The 20,237-nt window shown below is 40.1% G+C and overlaps 2 protein-coding genes and 1 pseudogene across 3 annotated transcripts; 1 reads left to right on the top strand and 2 right to left on the bottom strand.

The window, feature by feature from the left end:
- Positions 1-412: 412 nt before the first annotated feature.
- On the top strand, positions 413-12,579 carry LOC102710625 (phospholipid-transporting ATPase 3). Of its 2 annotated transcripts, XM_040528056.1 has the most exons (27): positions 413-995; positions 1,987-2,052; positions 2,318-2,379; positions 2,505-2,586; positions 2,689-2,799; positions 2,896-2,973; positions 3,075-3,171; positions 3,340-3,446; positions 4,300-4,365; positions 4,459-4,580; positions 5,639-5,723; positions 5,798-5,875; positions 5,949-6,065; positions 6,473-6,628; positions 6,731-6,835; positions 7,044-7,186; positions 7,749-7,850; positions 7,931-7,994; positions 8,080-8,292; positions 9,081-9,246; positions 9,411-9,490; positions 10,066-10,305; positions 10,680-10,901; positions 10,975-11,142; positions 11,226-11,588; positions 11,675-11,781; positions 12,005-12,579. In XM_040528056.1, the coding sequence occupies exons 1-27, from the start codon at positions 765-767 to the stop codon at positions 12,309-12,311; spliced, it is 3,738 nt and encodes a 1,245-aa protein (XP_040383990.1). In that variant the 5' UTR covers positions 413-764; the 3' UTR covers positions 12,312-12,579. The 2 variants fall into 2 exon arrangements, with proteins under 2 accessions (XP_040383990.1, XP_015697364.1); XM_015841878.1 differs by lacking the exon at positions 413-995 and having other exon boundaries at positions 2,037-2,052; positions 2,323-2,379.
- Positions 12,560-15,386, bottom strand: LOC102710336 (annotated as a pseudogene).
- Positions 15,387-19,427: 4,041 nt separating this feature from the next.
- On the bottom strand, positions 19,428-20,161 carry LOC102714770 (40S ribosomal protein S17-4-like). Its single transcript, XM_015841866.2, has one exon. It carries the CDS (start codon positions 20,054-20,056, stop codon positions 19,628-19,630), a length of 429 nt encoding a protein of 142 aa, XP_015697352.2. The 5' UTR covers positions 20,057-20,161; the 3' UTR covers positions 19,428-19,627.
- Positions 20,162-20,237: the final 76 nt, after the last annotated feature.

The following is a 20,237-nucleotide window of genomic DNA, read 5'->3' as shown; positions in this document are numbered from 1 at the left end:
TCCAGTCCTAACTTTTCCTAAACTAATTTCGGTTTTAACTTTTCGATAACCAAATCTCCCATGTTACCGAACTAACTAAATGTCCACCCCCTACTTATATACACTATTTATTCGACAATTATATAGCCAATTTCTAGACATACCTAGATTTTTTCTCGGTATTTGTTTTTTTAACGGATAGAGAGGGGGCAGATAGTACACACAGCTGCAATTTTCAGTATATCAATGTACAAATTCGCCGTTTCCTTGCCCTCTAGGTTATTCTCCCCCAAACGGGAAAAAACGCGGAAAACAAAAGGTCATCGATAGTACGTTTTCAAACTTGACCAAAACGCCGTTACCGAAAGCCTCCGTTACTTCCATACAAATTGAGGGCGGAAACCACGAAAATGCCCCTCCATTCCTCCTCCTCGCAGACCTCGCTTCGCTTCCTCCCCTCCATTTCCACGACCACGAGGAGAGGAAAAGTAGCCAAAGCCAAAAGAGAAAAAAAAAAAAGAAAAAGAAAAAACACAAAGCGAGAGCACGACGACGCGGCGTGATCCAAATCGAATCGAGCCGCCTCGCCTCCGCTGACGCCGGGGGTGAGCCGCCGCCGCGAACCCGGCCGGATTCGGCCGCTGATCTCCTGCGCCCGATCCGGTCGTCCCCCCCCCCCCCCCCCCCCCGGGAGGCGGTGGTTCCCGAGATCTCCGGCGGCGGCCGCGAGGGCTCCTCCGCGTCGGATTCATCGCCGCGGGGGAGTGGGAGCGGGGAAGAGTACGATGAGCGCGCGGATAAAGGAGATGGTGCGGGTCGCCACCGCGCGGCTCGGCGGGGAGTCGTCTCCGCGTGGCGCCGGGGGCCACTCCGCGGTCGGACGCGGGGAGTCGACCAGGACGGCGCGGCTCGGCGGCGGCGGGGCCAGCCTGCGTCGGCAGCCGCAGCCGCAGGCGCCGTCCGTGCGGACCATCTGCTGCAACGACCGCGAGGCCAACGCGCCCGTCGGGTACAAGGTGCGCGAGCGTTTTCTCGTTGATCCATCCGTCGAGCGTTTGGAGATGCTGGTCTGGGTTTAGATCTCGTTGCTCATAGCGTGTCCCTTGCTCATATGTGGTTGTGCTGGAGATGGGTTGCTCAATGAGCTGGAGATATGTTACGTGCTTCTCTGTAGTTTCCTGGACCGGATTTTGTTAGTCACTTGGGCTGCATTATATGGAGAACTGCGAGGTCATTGCGCAGATTTGAGCTTATCTATTTTTTGGAATTAGTTATCAGTTAGCCATTGCCAATGATGAGATACATACACCGCTCATTATCTAGGCTCGATGAATTATAGTACAATGGCTGAACTACGATTTGTATCGACGCGCTTAGCCGCCCAAAATGCATGCTGTATTGAATAGTTAGCTTGGATAATTGTGTCCGGAACGAGATCACCAAGCTAAGTTTAAGCTATTATTTGTAAGATCCCTTATGTTTCAAATAACAAGATTTTGGATCGTGTCCTGATATTGCAAGTACTGTTGATGCCAAAATGCATTATGGAATACCAAAATGGGGGAGGTTCAAGGTTGTGCCAAAAGGTGTTTGATTTTTTGTCTTTGTATTTGGCTGAATACTACTGATCAAAGTGTTTCCTTTTCCTACCTGCAAAACTTCTTTGATACAGCTGGGTATTCATTATTTTATTTTCACCACGCTGCTGTACTTTCCCCTTTGTTTCATCTGTTAGTATAAAACTCTAAATGATTAAATCCATTTCAAATCACTACTCTAAAGATTAAAATGCACTGACTTACTGCTATATTGCCAACATGGTTGTAGTTTGTTTGAACATTTATTCAATCATCTCTTTTTGTTTGATTTTTAAGTTTCCCTCATCTGGTATCAAACTGTCAATTATGGAAATGCTAATGCTTTGGTTGTTTGACAATTGACTGATACGGTGATATATTTTTCTCTTTTTCTATAACATGTTTTCACGTTGCGTGTTCACATTTGCAGGGAAATTCTGTGTCGACTACAAAGTATAATGTGCTGACTTTTCTACCTAAAGGGCTGTTTGAACAGGTATTACTATATTGTTTCTTTTACCATTACATATGTTGCCAATAAAGAAAATTTAGGTAATTTGGTTTAACCTCGTCTCAAGACGGAACTAAGTTACGGGCATTATAACTAGCATTGTCAACAATAAATGTATGCCACGGTGGATGATGCCCATGGCTAGATAGCAGCTTTTAAGTTATTGCTGTGACATCGATTTTATTTTCCATAGAAAAATGATATCAATGTGTGAACCTTTTGTAGTTATCTGTTCGTTTTGCTTTGACAGTTCAGGCGGGTGGCAAATCTTTACTTTCTCATGATTTCAATACTGTCAACCACACCAATTAGGTATCTCTTTGTCTGACATGCCCCTTCACACACCTGTGCTACTTTTGGAATTCATTGTTTTATCTTGATGAATTGAGCATATCACTTCCATTGGTTGATTCAGTCATCCTTGTTTTCTTTTGCAGTCCAGTTCATCCTGTCACCAATGTCGTTCCACTAAGTCTTGTGCTTTTGGTTTCTCTTATCAAGGAAGCTTTTGAAGACTGGGTTAGTATTCTGCTATTCCAGAACTGCTTAACTATTTCGTTGTGCTTTCTAAAACTAAGTTAACTTATGACATTACCTTTTTGTTTGCTGTTCCTTACACAGAAACGTTTCCAGAATGATATGTCAATTAATAATGCACATGTTGATGTGTTACAAGGTCAAAAGTGGGAAAGTACTCCATGGAAAAGACTGCAGGTTGGAGATATTGTGAGGGTAATGTCTTAAATCTTCCTTACAGGCTTTTTCTTCCATCTGGTTATCCACAAAGTAAATAGGTGAACTAATAGTGGTGGCATTTCTTTAGAGCAGATCAAGCAAGACGGTTATTTCCCTGCCGACTTGCTCTTCTTGTCAAGCACAAATCCTGATGGTGTCTGCTACATAGAGGTTTGTACATTCATTTTACCTTTTTCGCTACTAGTAAATAAGCTTTGAGAAATCTCTCTCTAAATTGAAGTTCTTTTAAATATATTTTTTGTTCATCTTAGACAGCAAATCTTGATGGGGAAACCAATCTGAAAATAAGGAAGGCTTTGGAGAAAACCTGGGATTACAAAGATCCTGAAAAGGCTTTTGAATTCAAAGGTCTGTGTATTTTTGTTTTGTGTTGAAGACGTAATTTGTAGTTGTTGCCTTGTTGCGACTTGGAAACTTTTCTCTTTTAGGAACTTCACTTTTTCCTGAAACTATGACACTTATGTTTCTGTGGTTATTCTTCATTGTGCGTTTTGTGGTTGACTTTCATACTTACAGGTGAAATACAGTGTGAGCAGCCAAACAATTCACTGTATACATTTACTGGAAATCTTATTGTGGACAAGCAAACTTTACCACTCTCACCAAATCAAGTACTATTAAGAGTATGCTTTTTTTTCATTCTGTTTAGTTCATTTCTATAATTTTTTCTGTTAAAAAAGGATTTTGACTTGCTATCTTACTTGTATGTTCCTAGATTTAGCATGCATTTTTTTTGTGCACTCTTAAGATAAAAAAGAGCATTGCCATGGGATTCATGAACATATATATGTAACTTTGACCAACTTTTTTATAGGGCACACAAAATTATGCCAGTAGATTCAGCACAGAAATGGCACTTATGATTACACAACTTTTGCCAATGAGGGTAGCTGTGGTGCAAATACTTTCAAGTAACAAAATATATTTCAACCTTCGTGCATGTAAACAGCACTTGTAAAGTCCCACCTATATGATGAGCTATGGGTGGTGAATTTTGTGCTTATAAAATGCAGAACAGATGACCAATAGGATTCAGCTTAGTTCACTAAATAGACACATACTGGATTTCCACTTATGACAATATGTAGCCACTGTTGCAAATATAAACTAATTAAAATTGATACTTTGAGAAAGAATTGCGCACAACCAGAGTTAGGTTTAGTTTCTATCTTGGAGATTGTGAAGTACCAAAACCTGATAGCCTATGCTTCTATATGCTGTTTACTTGCATCGGCTCTTGCGAGTTTATTTTTATCTATGCACCCACAAGGAAATGCTTGCATTGTATGGTTAGATTCTTAGATGGATTGTTGTTCTCTGCATTTTAGTCACACTCTTAAACCACTGTTTCCAATATTTGTTTACATCATCAGACTGAATGGAGTCTTGCCTACTTCTGTTTCTCTGTGTGTGGTTATGTGTGTGCACACATGAGAAAGAAAGATAACCTAACTTATTTTTGCCTTCTTGCCACAGGGATGTAGCCTTCGGAACACAGAGTATATTGTGGGGGTTGTTGTATTCACGGGCCATGAGACAAAAGTACGAATTCTTCACTTTTCCCTGTATATTTAACACAAAGTCATGATTGCTGTTAGCTTCTTGAAGCTTAGTGAATGTGGAACATTGTCACAGGTTATGATGAATTCTATGAACGTTCCCTCTAAAAGAAGTACATTGGAAAAAAAGCTTGACAAACTTATCCTTGCTCTCTTTGCCACCCTCTTCACAATGTGTGTCATTGGTGCTATTGGAAGGTGAACCTTTTTCTCATTCTACATCATTTATTTATCATATTTATTCTTTTATTGGACCTATTTCTGAAGGAAATGGTCTGTTTCTATCTGTTGAGTGTTGACTCTTTATGTGGTTGATTTTCTTCCTTCAACTTCTATACTGGACAAAAGGTAGTCCGCAACTATCAAAACCATTAAATAACGCCACTATGCCAGTTTTGCAAGCATTTTTAAGTGAGGTGGCTTGCCACATCATCCTTTTTGGCTTTGTCTACCACATAATAAATACCTTTAGCCCTAAAAAGCAAATGATGATAAAAGAATATGGAAATGAAATGCATAAGTGGATAATCTAGTGGATCCTACTATTTCCTTGTTTTTTGCTCACTTATTTGCCATGTAGGCAGATTGTCACCTGGCAAAAAACCACCAATATACTTAGCCATGGACAAGATTTGCATGGTTTTTACGGTTGAGGGATGGGTTCTGTCTGGTATTAGAGTTGAGGGATGGACATTAAACTACTTAATCGCATGGAGAGTTGGTGGACCAAATACCCTGACAGGGTAGCCTTTATACAAGTACCAGTTTGGTTGTATTGAGGCTTGCATGTTCAATCAATTTAGATAGTTCAAATATATCTAGAACAGACTCACGTGCATCTAATTGTTGCAATCTATTATGAGATCAGATAGTAACAGAAGATGTGCTGTACAGCCCAGAACAGGACTGTTGGCAGTTTATTTGGGGAATGTTTTCTGTTTCTGTTTTTTAGTGATTTTGTGAGGGAGGGGTGGATGAACAGGTCTTAACACACTCTTCGAAGAAGATATATTTATGTAAAGATTGATTCGGAAGAATAATTTTTTTAATGGTCGAATAGAGTACCTGTACTACCCTTTGCAAAACTTTCATATATATTGCTTTTCCTATAAAAAATGGTTTCTTGCATCCACATACGATAGAAGAACAATGAAGATGCACAGTTGATATACTTATAATTTCTTTCAGTGAATTAATATAAATATCTAGTTATCTACTAAATACAAACTTAACATTTATCTTTTTTTTGTCAACAGTGGCGTGTTTATTAATGAGAAATACTTCTATCTTGGTTTGCGTGGGAAAGTGGAGGACCAGTTTAATCCTAAGAACAAATTTGTGGTACATAATATTTCAGATAATATATGCTATAGCTAGTTTGCTATATGTGCTCTTATATCCTGTTTTTGTTGCAGGTCACCATTTTAACCATGTTTACTCTAATAACTCTATATTCAACAATCATCCCTATTTCTCTTTATGTGTCCATTGAGGTATTTTGTCCAACTTCTTAGTTGATGCTTCTTATTTTTGGACTTTTGGAGCTCATCCTACCTTTGGTTGCAGATGATTAAATTCATTCAGTGCACACAATTCATTAACAATGATCTGCATATGTACCATGCTGAGAGCAACACTCCAGCTTTGGCTCGGACTTCTAACCTGAATGAGGAACTTGGACAGGTAACTTGTCTCATGCTTATCTGTTTGGTTTGAAGAGAACCCAAGGTTTAAACGATGGGATATGGCTAACTTATACTAGACAAATGGATCTGGCTAAAGGAATGCCACAACCTTATTGTAATAGTAAATCATGCCAAAATTTAGGATTGCTTTGGGATTTATGGTTATTTGACAAACATTGAGTAACCTGATGCCCACTTAATAAGCATGTTGAGCAGCTTCATCTGTTCAAGCTAGATGCATCCAGCATGGCTTTGGTATTTACTTGAATAGAACAGATCATAAATGCATACAATAGTGGATTAATGCTCAGTCTTTCTGATGGATTTTCATAATTACTGATAAACCAAACGGTTCCCATATATGTACTCTTAATATTAATTTTTACCATTAACACAATGGCTCAGGTTGAATATATATTCTCTGACAAAACTGGAACACTTACAAGAAACTTGATGGAATTCTTTAAATGTTCGATTGCTGGAGAGATATATGGAACTGGCATCACAGAGATAGAAAAAGGTGGAGCTGAGCGATCTGGAATCAAGATTGGTGGTGATGAGGTATTTAATAATTTTCTTCTTGTATAGCTGTTGAACTGTGATGCATGCCATAACAGATTATTTGTGTTACTTTTCTTATTTTTGTTTTATTTACCTCATCAGGGTAAAGAATCAGCTGCTGCAGTGCATGAGAAAGGATTCAACTTCGATGATGCCAGAATCATGCGTGGTGCATGGAGAAATGAACCTAATCCTGAAGCTTGCAAGGTAGTTATTATATACTAGTTATGAAATACATTCAGCTCTTACTTTTGTCCAGTGTTGTCAATGACCATGATTTCTGATTTTATGGACAAGCATATGTCCCGTTGTAAAAAAGAAGAGCTTCGGTTAATGTCTTTGTTCGTTGTTCCCCTTTTGATGATTTTTGTAATGTGGTAAACAACCAATATTTGTATGCTCCTTTTCTCTTCAGGAATTCTTCAGATGCCTTGCACTCTGCCATACAGTTCTTCCTGAGGGTGATGAGACACCGGAAAAGATCACTTACCAAGCTGCCTCTCCTGATGAGGCTGCACTTGTGGCTGCTGCAAAGAATTTTGGCTTCTTCTTTTATAGGTAATCCCTAACTTAAGTTATTTTTGGCTAAATATGCTGTTTTGTTCTTTTATGTGTTTTATCCAGTCAGAATTTCTCGAATACCTCAGCTATATGGTTTCGAAGGAAGTCATGAAAAGGACAGTAGTACAGGTAGGTTTATGAATGGATTAGTGCTTGTTCACTGGTGGAGGCCAGAGTGTGCCCGTCAACCCCCACCCTTACAGGCCCAACACACCCCCACACAACAACTTCATCATTTGTCCTTGGATTGAGGCAAAACTTGTTAAAATCATAAAATGGCCCCTTCTTGAATCTTGGTGAAGCTATATGCCACTGAACCTGTTATTAGTAATTCCCTTCTAAACTATATCTGCATTGGCATCCTTGCCTTCTTGGTGATCCATATGCTTCTGTTGGAATAGTTCTTCCCATTCCAATGGATACAGGAAGTTAACTGTTAATACAACCATTGAGATGTGGGATAGTCATTTTTTTTAAATTGCAGTGCAATACTTGTGAACAAGAGATTCTGTTCATCAGTCATAATATGGGAGGGTATGTTTTTGTGCTCTTCTTGTAGACGTACTCCAACCACAGTCATTGTTCGTGAATCACACGTTGAGAGGATGGGAAGCATACAAGATGTTGCATATGAAATTCTGAATGTTCTTGAATTCAACAGGTTTGGTGTTTTCTTTTTTATATGTAAATTTAGTGAGATGAAATAGTAGTTCTGTCCTTCACACTCTACTGAACTAACAGTACAAGAAAGCGTCAATCGGTGGTTTGCCGTTTTCCAAATGGAAGGCTTGTTCTCTATTGCAAGGTAAACAAGAAAATGGCTTGATTTAACTTCATTCTGTACACGGTTGCCTTGTTTTCACTAACCTTAAATAAATTTTGTGTAATAGGGTGCTGACAATGTTATTTATGAAAGATTAGCTGATTGCAATAATGACATTAAAAAGACGAGCAGAGAACATCTAGAACAATTTGGCTCTGCTGGCTTGCGTACACTCTGCCTTGCTTATCGAGATCTCAGCAGGGAGCAATATGAAAGCTGGAATGAGAAGTTTATTCAAGCTAAATCTTCATTACGAGACCGTGATAAGAAGCTTGATGAGGCATGCATCTTTTGATTATTTCATTAGTATATTGTGGTGTATGTTTTTTTTTAAAAAAATTCTGTGCTCATAAAATTTTTGTCAATATTTCTTGCCTATTACTCCCTCCACTTCATGTTATAAGTCACCTTGGTTTTGTCCTAAGTCAAACCTTTTCAAGTTTGACCAAGTTTATAGAAAAATATACATCCACAACACCAAATCAATTTCATTAAATCTACAATTGAATATATTTTTATAGTATATTTATTTTGTGTTGGAAATATTGCTATTTTTTTATAAACTTGCTCAAATTTGAAGATGTTTTTGACCTAGGAAACCCAAAGTGACTTATAATATGAAACAGAAGCATTAGCATTGAAGTTTACTTTAGTTTTTCTCACCTACTAGGTACCTATGCTCTAATATGAATTAGGTCTTTAGAACAATTCATCTCTATGGATGCCTTTGCATGGTAAACTTGTTTTTTAGAGATGAAATAGGATTGAACTAATACATAGGACTATTTTAAAAATATTAAAGAACATGGAGTAGTAGTTCTGAAAAAAATAGAGTTGGTGGAGATGGCAGATTCATTGCCACCACCATTTCCTTCTTTTAGAATACTACAGACATTATAGAGTTACAGAAATGTTTATTAAGTTTTTTTTGTTGCAAAGCAACATAAGCCACAGAACCTATGAATGTCAAGGGGCCATCTTATCTTAGAGGACTAGAATTTAGAAGTTGTCTATTCTTGTGTTCCTGGGCAATATTGTGATTAAAGGTTGCTTTTTTCATCCCTGTAGGTGGCTGAGTTGATTGAAAAAGATCTTATGTTGATAGGGTGTACTGCTATTGAGGACAAACTGCAAGAAGGGGTCCCGGCCTGCATTGAAACTCTTTCTAAAGCTGGCATAAAAATTTGGGTTTTAACAGGAGATAAGATGGAAACAGCAATTAATATAGCATATGGTGAAGCTTTTACTCTCTCAATTATATTGCTCATGTGTTTTCTTTTAGGTTTTTGTGTGTGTGTGAGGAAATCGCCTTTTTGTTCTTGAGATCCTTTTTTGTGTTTCCTATTTCATCTTATAGATAAATATACAGAGGATTTTAGTTGATTTTCTTCTCTGCAGCCTGCAGCCTTGTAAACAATGATATGAAACAATTCATCATCAGCTCAGAGACAGATGTAATTAGAGAGGCTGAAGACAGGGTAAGATGGACATATATCGAGTTGGTTTTTTCTTTATTAAGCTTAAATGATCACAAGTAGAAGCTTTAAAAAGTTCCATACTGAATGATTACATGAATTCTAACATGACGCTCATTGTGAGACATACATGTGGGCTCATGTGGGTCCAGGGCCCACATGTTTGAAGCATCAGTTTCATTTGGTGAACATCCAAGGTTGTGTATCGGTATATAATGGTTTGCCTTCCAAAGCACTTAAGAAGTAGGTGATACAAGTTTGCTTGGTACCTGGGTTTGGTATGACTTGTTTTGTGGGAGCTATAGCATTAATCCTCTTCTAATTTTATAGAATGAACAGAATGAAGTGATATTCTTCAATCATTTTTTTTATGGATGGTGTTGCTTTAATGGTTTAACGTCTCCATATATCAATGCATGTCTTGTACACATTTCATGTATTCCTTTTATTTTTGCATTTACTTGAGTAGGAAAAAAATCAGCTTACTACAGAATCCACACAAATCAGATTTTTTTTGTATCCTAATTTATTCTGTTCATGAACCTACCTATACCATTTATAACTCTAGCCATTTTCAGGGAGACCCAGTGGAAATTGCACGTGTTATCAAAGAATCAGTAAAACAGAACCTTAAAAGTTACCATGAGGAAGCCCAACGTTCTCTGATTACCATACCTGGACAAAAGTTGGCGCTCATTATTGATGGGAGATGCTTGATGTATGCTCTAGACCCAACTCTGCGTGTAGATCTTCTTGGTTTGAGTTTGATTTGCCACTCAGTTGTATGCTGCCGAGTTTCTCCATTGCAGAAAGCACAGGTAAACACCGTTTCTTCCTGTTATTGTTGTTAATTATGAATGCCTTACCTTCTTCTCAGGTAACAAAAGATGTCATCTGCTGTCTGAGGATCTATGCAATAAACTGGGATGTATGAGGAAATAATCAAATTCTCCTGACAAAAAAAGCGTCCTTGAAAAGATTTGTTTGTTGTTAATCATAGGAGCACATGAGAAGCTTTTGCTACTGCGAACTCAAATCTTGTTCTCTTGTCCTAATTTTATTGGCATGCATTTTATTTAGCTTTTAAGCATTGGCAATCGTGTATGATTTGATTTATTTATTCCTTTGCATAACTGGTTTGGTTAGAACAATGCACAAAAGTAAACAGCTGACACTTGCTCATATCATGCAGGTCACTAGCTTAGTTAAGAAAGGTGCCCGTAAGATAACTCTCAGTATTGGTGATGGTGCTAATGATGTGAGTATGATTCAAGCTGCTCATGTCGGGATTGGCATCAGTGGACAAGAAGGAATGCAAGCTGTTATGGCTAGTGATTTTGCCATTGCTCAGTTCCGATACCTTACTGATTTGCTCCTTGTACATGGAAGATGGTCATATTTAAGACTATGCAAGGTATACTTCGGTTCTTTGCAGTGTAGATTCATGTACAGTTCAAGAAAGTGATGACTGATGCTTTCTGTTGCAGGTTATCACATATTTTTTCTACAAGAATCTGACATTTACGCTAACTCAGTTCTGGTTCACTTTTCAAACTGGCTATTCTGGTCAGCGATTTTATGATGACTGGTTCCAGTCTCTTTATAATGTCATTTTCACGGCCCTACCTGTAATTATTGTTGGGTTGTTCGATAAGGTATGTAGCTTGTATTCATTTGATCATTTCTATTTGTGGAGTATGCTATTCTCTGTGCACTGCACTTAACTTGCCCCTTTCAGGATGTGAGTGCATCTCTATCAAAAAAATATCCACAGCTTTACCAGGAAGGAATCAGGAATGCATTCTTCAAGTGGAGGGTGATAGCAGTGTGGGCTTTCTTTGCCTTCTATCAGTCAATAGTGTTTTTTTACTTCACTGCAGCTGCAAGTCGGCATGGTCATGGTTCATCTGGCAAGACTCTTGGTCTTTGGGATGTTAGTACAATGGCTTTCACCTGTGTTGTGGTGACTGTGAATCTCCGACTTCTAATGTCATGCAACTCTATAACAAGATGGCACTATATCAGTGTAGCTGGCAGTATAGCAGCCTGGTTTCTGTTCATCTTCATATACTCCGCGATAATGACATCATTTGACAGACAGGTGGGATAGTTCATAGATTATTGAAAAATCAGTGCTCTATTTTGTTCCTATAAACTGCATTAACTCATACCACGTTTTTTCTGCAGGAAAATGTTTATTTTGTGATTTATGTGTTGATGAGCACGTTTTTCTTCTACCTCACACTACTGCTTGTTCCAGTCATCGCTCTCTTTGGTGACTTCTTATATTTATCGTAAGACATCTTATATTAGTTATTACTTTGCCAGCTCTTCTGTAATTTTTTTTTGCGAGTCTATGACTTTTAGTTTTGATACCTTGGTAGTTATGAGCCTGTGAACGACTTATTACTAGCTCTTCCTTCCATTAAATTATGTTGGCTTAACCTTCTGGTTTTTAAGCATCCTATGGTATGAATAAAAACAACTGATTCTAAGCTACTCTGGTATTTGTCTCAGAATTCAAAGGTGGCTCTTCCCCTATGACTACCAAGTAATCCAGGAGATGCACAGGGATGACCCTCACGAGTACAGCAGGATACAGCTGCCAGAGAGAAGCCATCTAAGCCCAGAAGAAGCGAGGAGCTATGAAATCTCCATGCTTCCCCGAGAGACGTCGAAGCACACTGGGTTCGCCTTCGACTCCCCGGGATACGAGTCGTTCTTTGCATCGCAGCAAGGTGTTGGTGTGCCGCACAAGCCGTGGGACGTAGCTCGGAGAGCTAGCATGAAGCAGCGACAGCAGCCACAGCGAACCGGAAGATGATCGTAAGCCTAGTACCCTACCTCACTCCCTTTTTTGTGTAAAGTTTTGTACATCACATGCTTTTGCCGGCAGACCACAGGAGTGTGTATAGCTTTGTAGCCATTTTTCGTGTTTTGTCACCCGTATGTTGTATTGGCGATGTTAGCATAGGACATTCATCCAGTTGGCTGCAGCAGAATCCCGTAGGCTAAAAACAAAGTTGGAAACTGGAAATACAGTTATTAGTGAAATTCTTTCTGACAGTGTTACAATGTTTACTCCGTTTTTATCCCTTGCTGCAATACTGTTGCAATGGTTACGCAACTTTCTATTTGCTGCGCTGTTGCCATGCCATTCACCAGCACTTGTATGATGTCCAAAAGCTGTAACTTATCTTGGCATATTGTCAAGTGTACAAACGTGCACTGGTGCTGAACAACCGAGCACAACAATGGAATGCAGCAAAAAATCAGGAAACAAAAACAGAGAAGCTCTAATGCAAAGCAAAATTGACAATACCAAGTTTGCTCTCAATTAGTATCAGGGACATGATCATATGATAGTTTCCTCAGTGGGTATTCCTCGCGTGGACCGGGAGCACTCTCCTTCAAGGCGTGTTCCACTAGGAGTGCAGCTACGGTGATGAGCTCGCCGCCGTTGCTAAGCGACTTGGCATGATGGTCGGCACCGCACTTGTGACCAGCGTAGCACACCATCTCCGCCCAGACCCGGCCTATCTGTCTCAGCATGCTCTCTTCCTGCTTCCGTTGTTCCTCCATCTTTATAAGGCCTGTGCCGAGCTGGTGTCCCCTCTTGATTCTTTGGTTAAACGACTTTGGTCCCCTGCCCCGTAGGTAGCTCATCAGTGCCTCGGTTGACCCGGAGGGCCATGCTCGTTGGTCCGTGTAGATGATGTCGTTGCATAGCTCGACGTACATGACGCGGTTGATCGGAGGAGGTAACATGTAGGGACGGGACGCTAGGAGGAAAAACATGTAATTGGAGAGCATCCGAACAGCCTCGGCTAGTTCATTTTCTTCTTCATCATCAGCATTGGTATTTTCTTCTTCGTCGTTACCATTGGCGTTTTCTTCTTTGTCACCACCATTGGCATTTTCTTCGTCCACCGGTTGGACCCTCGTTTGGTCCTTGGGCTTTGCTTGCTCCTCCTTCCACCAATCAAGATAGATCTCAGTAGAGATGTGCCAAGTGAGGATGTGTTCCTCTATAGTGGGCACAGGAGCACTGTCGCTATTGCTGCACTCACTGTCATTGTCGTCGTCCAGACACTTGGACAATAATTCCTCTCCTAGTTTTAGGGTCAAAGGGACCCGTGGGTAACTTGTGTCCACTTGGCAGCGAGCTCTCCAGGATCCTTCATATAGCAGATTCTTGACACCTCTTGGGACATGGATAAAGCGAGAGCAGGCTAGCACATTCCATTGGTCCTCTAGTCCCAACCATTTCGCTATTTTGCTTCTTTGGCTGGCCCTACCATGGACGCATAGCTCAACTAAGTTGAGTTGCCCCATGGAGCCTGTCCAGTAGTATTTCCTCCTCCAATCAGCAGCATGGACGAGTCGACGCAGAGGCAAAATCACACGGGAGAGTAGTTTTTTTATCGATGGAAGATTCTTGGGTGGTTTAGCCGGTTCTACTAGGAATGCCAATGTCCAGCTAGATAACATAGCCCTCAATGATGATACCATTTCCAGGATAAGTGCCCCAACAAACAAGATGAAAGTGACAACAATATCTACTCTATTGTAACCCTCCCACTGTTGCTTATGTCTATGATGTTGACAAAACAGAAAGAATGCTACAGCAACAACCAGGGGCAAAAATACACGGATGCAGAGGCCATACCAAGCATGCATCACCTCTGACTTGGTGTAGAAGACGTCATGCATTAGGGAAAGCTCTATCTCAACTACCTTATAAATGTCTTTTCCACTTAATTGTAAAAATAATTCGTGCCCAACAACCTTCGGTAATGGCCCCTTTAAAAAACTCTTGGGAAGATCCAACAACCGATGGGCCATCAATAGCAAGGCTTCCGTATCCCGGTACTCTCGAATAGGATACGCTGTATAGTGATCCATATTATAGACAGTTAAACCTAGCTTTGCCGATCCAAACCACCGATAATTTTTTCCTGATAGGCTACTACCAGCGCACTTGAGTGCCCATACTCTCTCCCCATATTTAACAACTCCAACTACCAACATAAGCATGGTGGCCCACCAAAGCATGGACCGGTCACCGTTTAGGATGGAAGATTCATAGATAACATAGGTGGCTGCAGACACCTGCACGACGAGCGTCTACAGGTGGCGCAGCCACAGCCGATTGTCCTCGATGGCATAGGCAGTGATGTTGTCCTGCCCACCGAGGTGCAGCAGCAGGAACGGTGCCCAGAATGCCATGAGCCGATGCTGGGGAGACCTGCTGGTCACGGAGAGGTGCCCGAGCACGTAGATTGCCGTGGTGTCGGCTAGGATATACGCCGACCAGATGAAGAGCTTCAGCACGCCGGAGTTGATGCTCCGGCGAAACTCGGCCAAGACGAGAAGCGTCACCTGCAGCGTCAAGCTGAGCAGCACAAGCGTTTGGAGGCCCCATTGTTTCCAGGCTATCACCACTTGGTCAACTTGGGCCATTACCTTCTCTTCTGGGTTCTGAGTTCAAACGGCACAGCATGTAAGTGATGAAAACGCAGGCACACACATATAGAGAGAGAGAGATTATACAAGCGAAAATCAAACAAAACATCACCTTAAATAGAATTCAAGGGCCTATCCAAAGATCTAGAGATTCACTGGACAAAATCAAAATGTACACACTTAATTTCGGACATACTTTGAAGAACAAAACATGAAAGTTCATCGATATTTCATCAACAGAACCTTTCCCCTCATGAAAATAGTGGTAGTAACAGTGCGGCAGTATGAAAACTTTCAGTTTTGCAAAACTGTGATAGCTAGAGATCGGACCACTTACACTGATATAACTGGACGAGCAGTGACCGATCGATGGCTGCAGCTCTCACATAACATACATAAGCTTAGTGTGGAGCTGTGCGCGATTTGAGTACCAAATGAGATGGATAGGCCACATCTGTAGATGTACATGTATATATATATATATGGAGAGAGGATGCTCACCTGTCATTATCAATAGATGTATTATTCCAAGGACAGATCATGGGGATGCTATAGCAATTGTTTTTGTCAAGTCTTTCATTTGGTCGTTGTTTTGGCAAAATTACTCGTTGAACTGATGTCACCATTCCAAAGGGGGTGTTTAGTTGGGGAAGCGAAAATTTTTAGGTATCACGTCAAAATTTTGACCGGATGTCGGAAAAGGTTTTCAGATACGAATGAAAAACGAATTTAACGGCTCGCCTAGAAACCACGAGACGAATCTTTTGAGCCTAATTAATCCGTCATTATCGTATATGGGTTGCTGTAGCACTTATGCCTAATAATGAACTAATTAGGCTCAAAAAATTCGTCTAATGATTTCTCACGTAACTGTGTAATTAGTTTTTCGTTTTATCTATGTTTAATACTCTATTTAGATGTCTAAAGATTTGATGTGATGTTTTAGGAAAATTTTTGAAAACTAAACTGGCCTTTCTTGCTTTTGCGGTGTCTGATGCCTTAACCCGAGTGCTGGGTGCTGCCCATGTGCACGCGAACGCTCGCGGATGCGCCACCAGCACGTCACGCTGAAGTTTTTTTTTCCGAAAAAAACAGTAAGGTGCTTATAATGTACACACTCGTCCATATAAACATATATGTCTTTCACAGGGCACTAGGTAGTATCCTACACACTCATCTCTATGAATATACACACATCATAACTTTATAAGCATCTTCAAAGATTAAACTAGCAATATATTTGGATCGATAAAGCTCACTGTCGAAAAGATATTCGTCTATCACTAAAAAGTATAATCAGCCTTACATACTAGTAACAATGTGGATAAGTTCCACCACAAGAAAACGAGATAGGCTATATATATTGGTCGTGTTCGGCAGCAAGATAAGTCTTATCTTTCTCGTTTTCACGCTTTACAAAAATTTTCCATAGAAAAAATTATTTTAAAAAACTATATTAGTCTATCGCCGGATAAATTAACTTATCCCCTCCCTAACGATCGCGGCCATTGTCATATTCTTTGGCCAAATCAATAATTTATTTTTTCCCCAAAATAAGTTACTGCTTTGATTCAAAGTTTGTTATAAATGGATACTGTTGAGTACTGCTCCCATCCGTGTTGAGTATTACCTGGCCAGCTAGGATTTGGGACCTCAAGGACTACGGTTTGTACAAACAGGCAGGCTTTGGGAGAGTTTTAGATTCTAAAAATCAGCTATTTGAGTTTCTGAGAACCTGAAAACGCTCCTAAATCTAGCTTCTGACACACGTAGGCCAGACAGCTGGAAGAAGCTCCTTAAACAGGCCCAAGGCCCAAAAACTTTAGAAGAAGCTACTTAAACAGGCCGAAGGCCCAAAAGCTTTAAGCCGTGTTCAATTGTTGGGGGTGATAAAGTTAACTTACCCGACGTGACGTGAAAAACGTACTAATAAATTAGTGCATGATTAACTAATTATTAATCTATATCTATACTATTATAAAAAGCGGTAACAATTCTATCTATACTATCAGCAGTAGCAACGCCCCTAATTTCTTCGTCTTCCGTGTGTGTCCGCGCGACAAGTAGAGTCCTATACTTAAGCTCAAGAACAAGGCAAGCAATAATGGCACAGCGGAGATGCTCTCCTCCCGCAGTCAGCAGGTTCCTTGTTCAAATCCCAGGTCAGGCAACTCGGTTGTTTATTTTTTTGGCGACTTGATTAACTGCAGCTAGCTGATTAATTAATATAAAATAATTATTAAAAGTATTAAACATAATTAATAAAATAGATGAATATGATTGTTTAAAACAACTTTTCTATAGATAATAAAAAAACGTATCAATAAATTAGTATATGGTTAATTATTAAAAAATATAAAATAGATGAATATGATTTTTTAAAACTAACTTTTCTATAGAAAATTTTTGTAAAAAATACACCCTTCGGAAATTGTGCGTGTGAAAAACGAGTGGAATTAGATATAGTATCAAATATTCCAACTCACAAAAAGTAAGTTTCTTTAAAACCAATTGATATTAATTAATTATATCTACAGTAGTTTAATTTTCTAACATAAAGATAGCTAACAATTTAATTTATCAGCAAGTTATCTGGTTATCTTGTTTTCCTTTTTATGCGCACGTGGACAGATTCAGAATTACAACTTCCGGTTTTAAAGGTCAGTATCATATACTACCAATCTCCATTAAATAGTATCATATACTACCAATCTCCATTAAATACTATTATTTAAAACAAGATGTCAACCTTGATTTTACATATGTAAAAGTATTTGCAGGATGGCTATGAATACGAACAAAGAAAACATTTTTTAGCACATCTGTTGACGTATAAACAGAACTAGGGTGAAATCAACATTCCTTACGGTGTACAAGAAATTCTTAAATGTATTAGCAATATTCAACAATAAAAATAGTTATTTAGTTATTTGATATTACTACAAACCTATTGTACACAGCAAAAGTCATGTGATCATTAATTAAATGTTTAATTCCCATTTTTGGCTGTACATGCTGAGTACAATTTACTACTTTCAATTATAAGCTTCCATTTGCAACAATTTAGTATTCTCAAATATCCCGTTCCAACCCCTGTTACTGGTAAAAGTGTTGGTAGTTAATATCTCTCTTTATGACATTACATGTCAGCTATAATCTTTAAACAAGCATGGGTTAATCGAACATTTTTATAATTTTTTAAACTTTTGTTTAACCCCGTTGCAACGCACGGGCATTTTGCTAGTTATTTAAAAAATATAAAATAAATTAATATGATTTTTTAAAACAACTTTCATATAAAGTTTTTGCAAAAAATACACCATTTGGCAGTTCACAAAGCGGAACTTTCAATCAGTGGTTCTCTTAATACCATTCTGCCATTCTGCCTTGCGATTATCTTGCTATAGCAAAGTGGAACACCATACTGCACAACGATCCCAACAAGAAATTTAACTTATGAAATAGTGGCAGTTGTAAAAAAAACTTAAAAACATTACAATTACGAGGCAAAGTTCCAAAATAACACTGTTTTCAGAAAACCAGTGGGTGTCATTGAACGACGGTAAAGCAACTTCTTGGTCAATATTCACAACAGAAAAATGATAGACATGCAAACAAACTGTTACAAAGTCCTTACAAAAACTAATGTGGCAAAATGTGGTTCAATAACTAGCAATTGACTAGATCAAACGGCAACGATATTTCTTTCTGAGGGGTTAGCAAGAATTTCTTAGTGCATATAGCATTACTCTCCACAACACTGAGAAAACAAATTTTGAAACAACCTAACGGTCCAGACTAACAAAACAACTTGTGAAATACCAAAACCAACAATTCAGAACTAAAACACTAAAACCGTACACGAGAAAACATCGAACAATTCAGAAGGAACTATGAGAATTCCACACGTAAAACAGAAGTATGATGCATATACAAACTTTATCGAGGAATTTACATTAGTTGAAAACATAAATCCATCTGACTACTCATTCCAACTAGAGAATTTCCATGATCATAGAACAATACCAAGTCAGGACTCCAGGATATGCAAAGCAAAGCAACACAATCAATACTTCAGGATACAAGAAAGGCAACACCAATCAACACTTGATTGTCAACAATATTGCTACACTGCTAACAAAGATGGATACCACTGGAACCACGACTAATCAGAGAATAAAACCAGCCTAATTGTTTTAACAAATTTATATCAAAGGCCAAAACGCTCAATGAAATCAGCTTTAAGGTGTTTAACAAATTCTACCCAGCACAAAACAGTCCATGAAATCATCAACATTGTCTAGCCTTACAGCAGCGTTGATTCTCGTTTGTGCATAACAAATCCTATAATTAGGCCAACCATTAACACCGTTTACAAACCATTAACAATATGCAATTCAAAATATTTCTGATCCATGGCACACGATATATGGAGCAGGCTAACTCGTAATCTCGAACCAAGAGCAATCACACGTTTCATGGTAATATATGGAATCACTTAGATTTCACCAGTGCGATAGAAAGATTTCATGTCCATGGTAATGGTAACATAAAGCATCATCACAGCTAAGTTCAAAAATCTTGGAAGCAACCATAGATCTAAAGATAAACATAAAACTCAGTAGTGCGCAGCTAGGAGAGGCATGGGCGGCGGCGGCGGGATGGGAGGACCACCTAGACGCGGTCGCGGCGGGGGCCGCCGTAGGGCGGGCGGGAGTAGGCCGGGGCGGCGGAGACCTCGGGCTGGCGCTCGACGCCGGGGAGGTCGGCCATGCCGAGCGCGGTGAGCATCTCCATGGTCTCCTTGTCGACGCGGATCTCCTCGACCTCGAGCGCCGACTTCTCCGGGACGAAGTCCATGCGGCGCTCGCGCTCCTCCTCCTGCAGCTTGAGCGAGATGCCGCGGACAGGGCCGCGCTGGATGCGGCGCATCAGGTGGGTGGTGAACCCGGCGACCTTGTTGCGCAGCCGCTTCGACGGCAGGATGGACACCTCCTCGAGCACCTTCTTGTTGGTGTGGAAGTCGAGGGTCATCCGCGAGTAGTACTTCTCGATCACCTGCCTCGAGGTCTTCTTCACCGTCTTGGTCCTGACGCGACCCATGGCTCCTCTCCCCTCCTCTTCTCCGGCGACGGCGGCGCGGCGGTTGCTACGTGCGTCGTCGGCGTCGGCGTCGGCGGCGGCGGCGGCGGGAGGATTAGGGCAGAGATTTTTGGCGAGGAGGGAGAGGGGAACTTCTTATAGGGAGGCGGCGGGTGGACGCTAGGGTTTGGGGCGCGATCTT

This window comes from Oryza brachyantha, chromosome 10 (assembly GCF_000231095.2).
Source record: "Oryza brachyantha chromosome 10, ObraRS2, whole genome shotgun sequence".
NCBI classification, from domain to species: domain Eukaryota; kingdom Viridiplantae; phylum Streptophyta; class Magnoliopsida; order Poales; family Poaceae; genus Oryza; species Oryza brachyantha.
The sequence above is the reverse complement of the archived record's forward strand: the minus strand, read 5'-3'. Positions and strand labels throughout refer to the sequence as shown.

What these genes read in the sequence shown, in the direction of transcription:
- LOC102714770 (XM_015841866.2), bottom strand. Translation starts at nt 20,056, where the DNA reads ATGGGTCGCGTCAGGACCAAGACGGTGAAGAAGACCTCGAGGCAGGTG.
- LOC102710625 (XM_040528056.1), top strand. Translation starts at nt 765, where the DNA reads ATGAGCGCGCGGATAAAGGAGATGGTGCGGGTCGCCACCGCGCGGCTC. An exon ending in CTAAAGGGCTGTTTGAACAG is followed by an intron (nt 2,053 to 2,317) that starts GTATTACTATAT and finishes TTGCTTTGACAG; the next exon opens with TTCAGGCGGGTGGCAAATCT. An exon ending in CTGTCAACCACACCAATTAG is followed by an intron (nt 2,380 to 2,504) that starts GTATCTCTTTGT and finishes TTTCTTTTGCAG; the next exon opens with TCCAGTTCATCCTGTCACCA.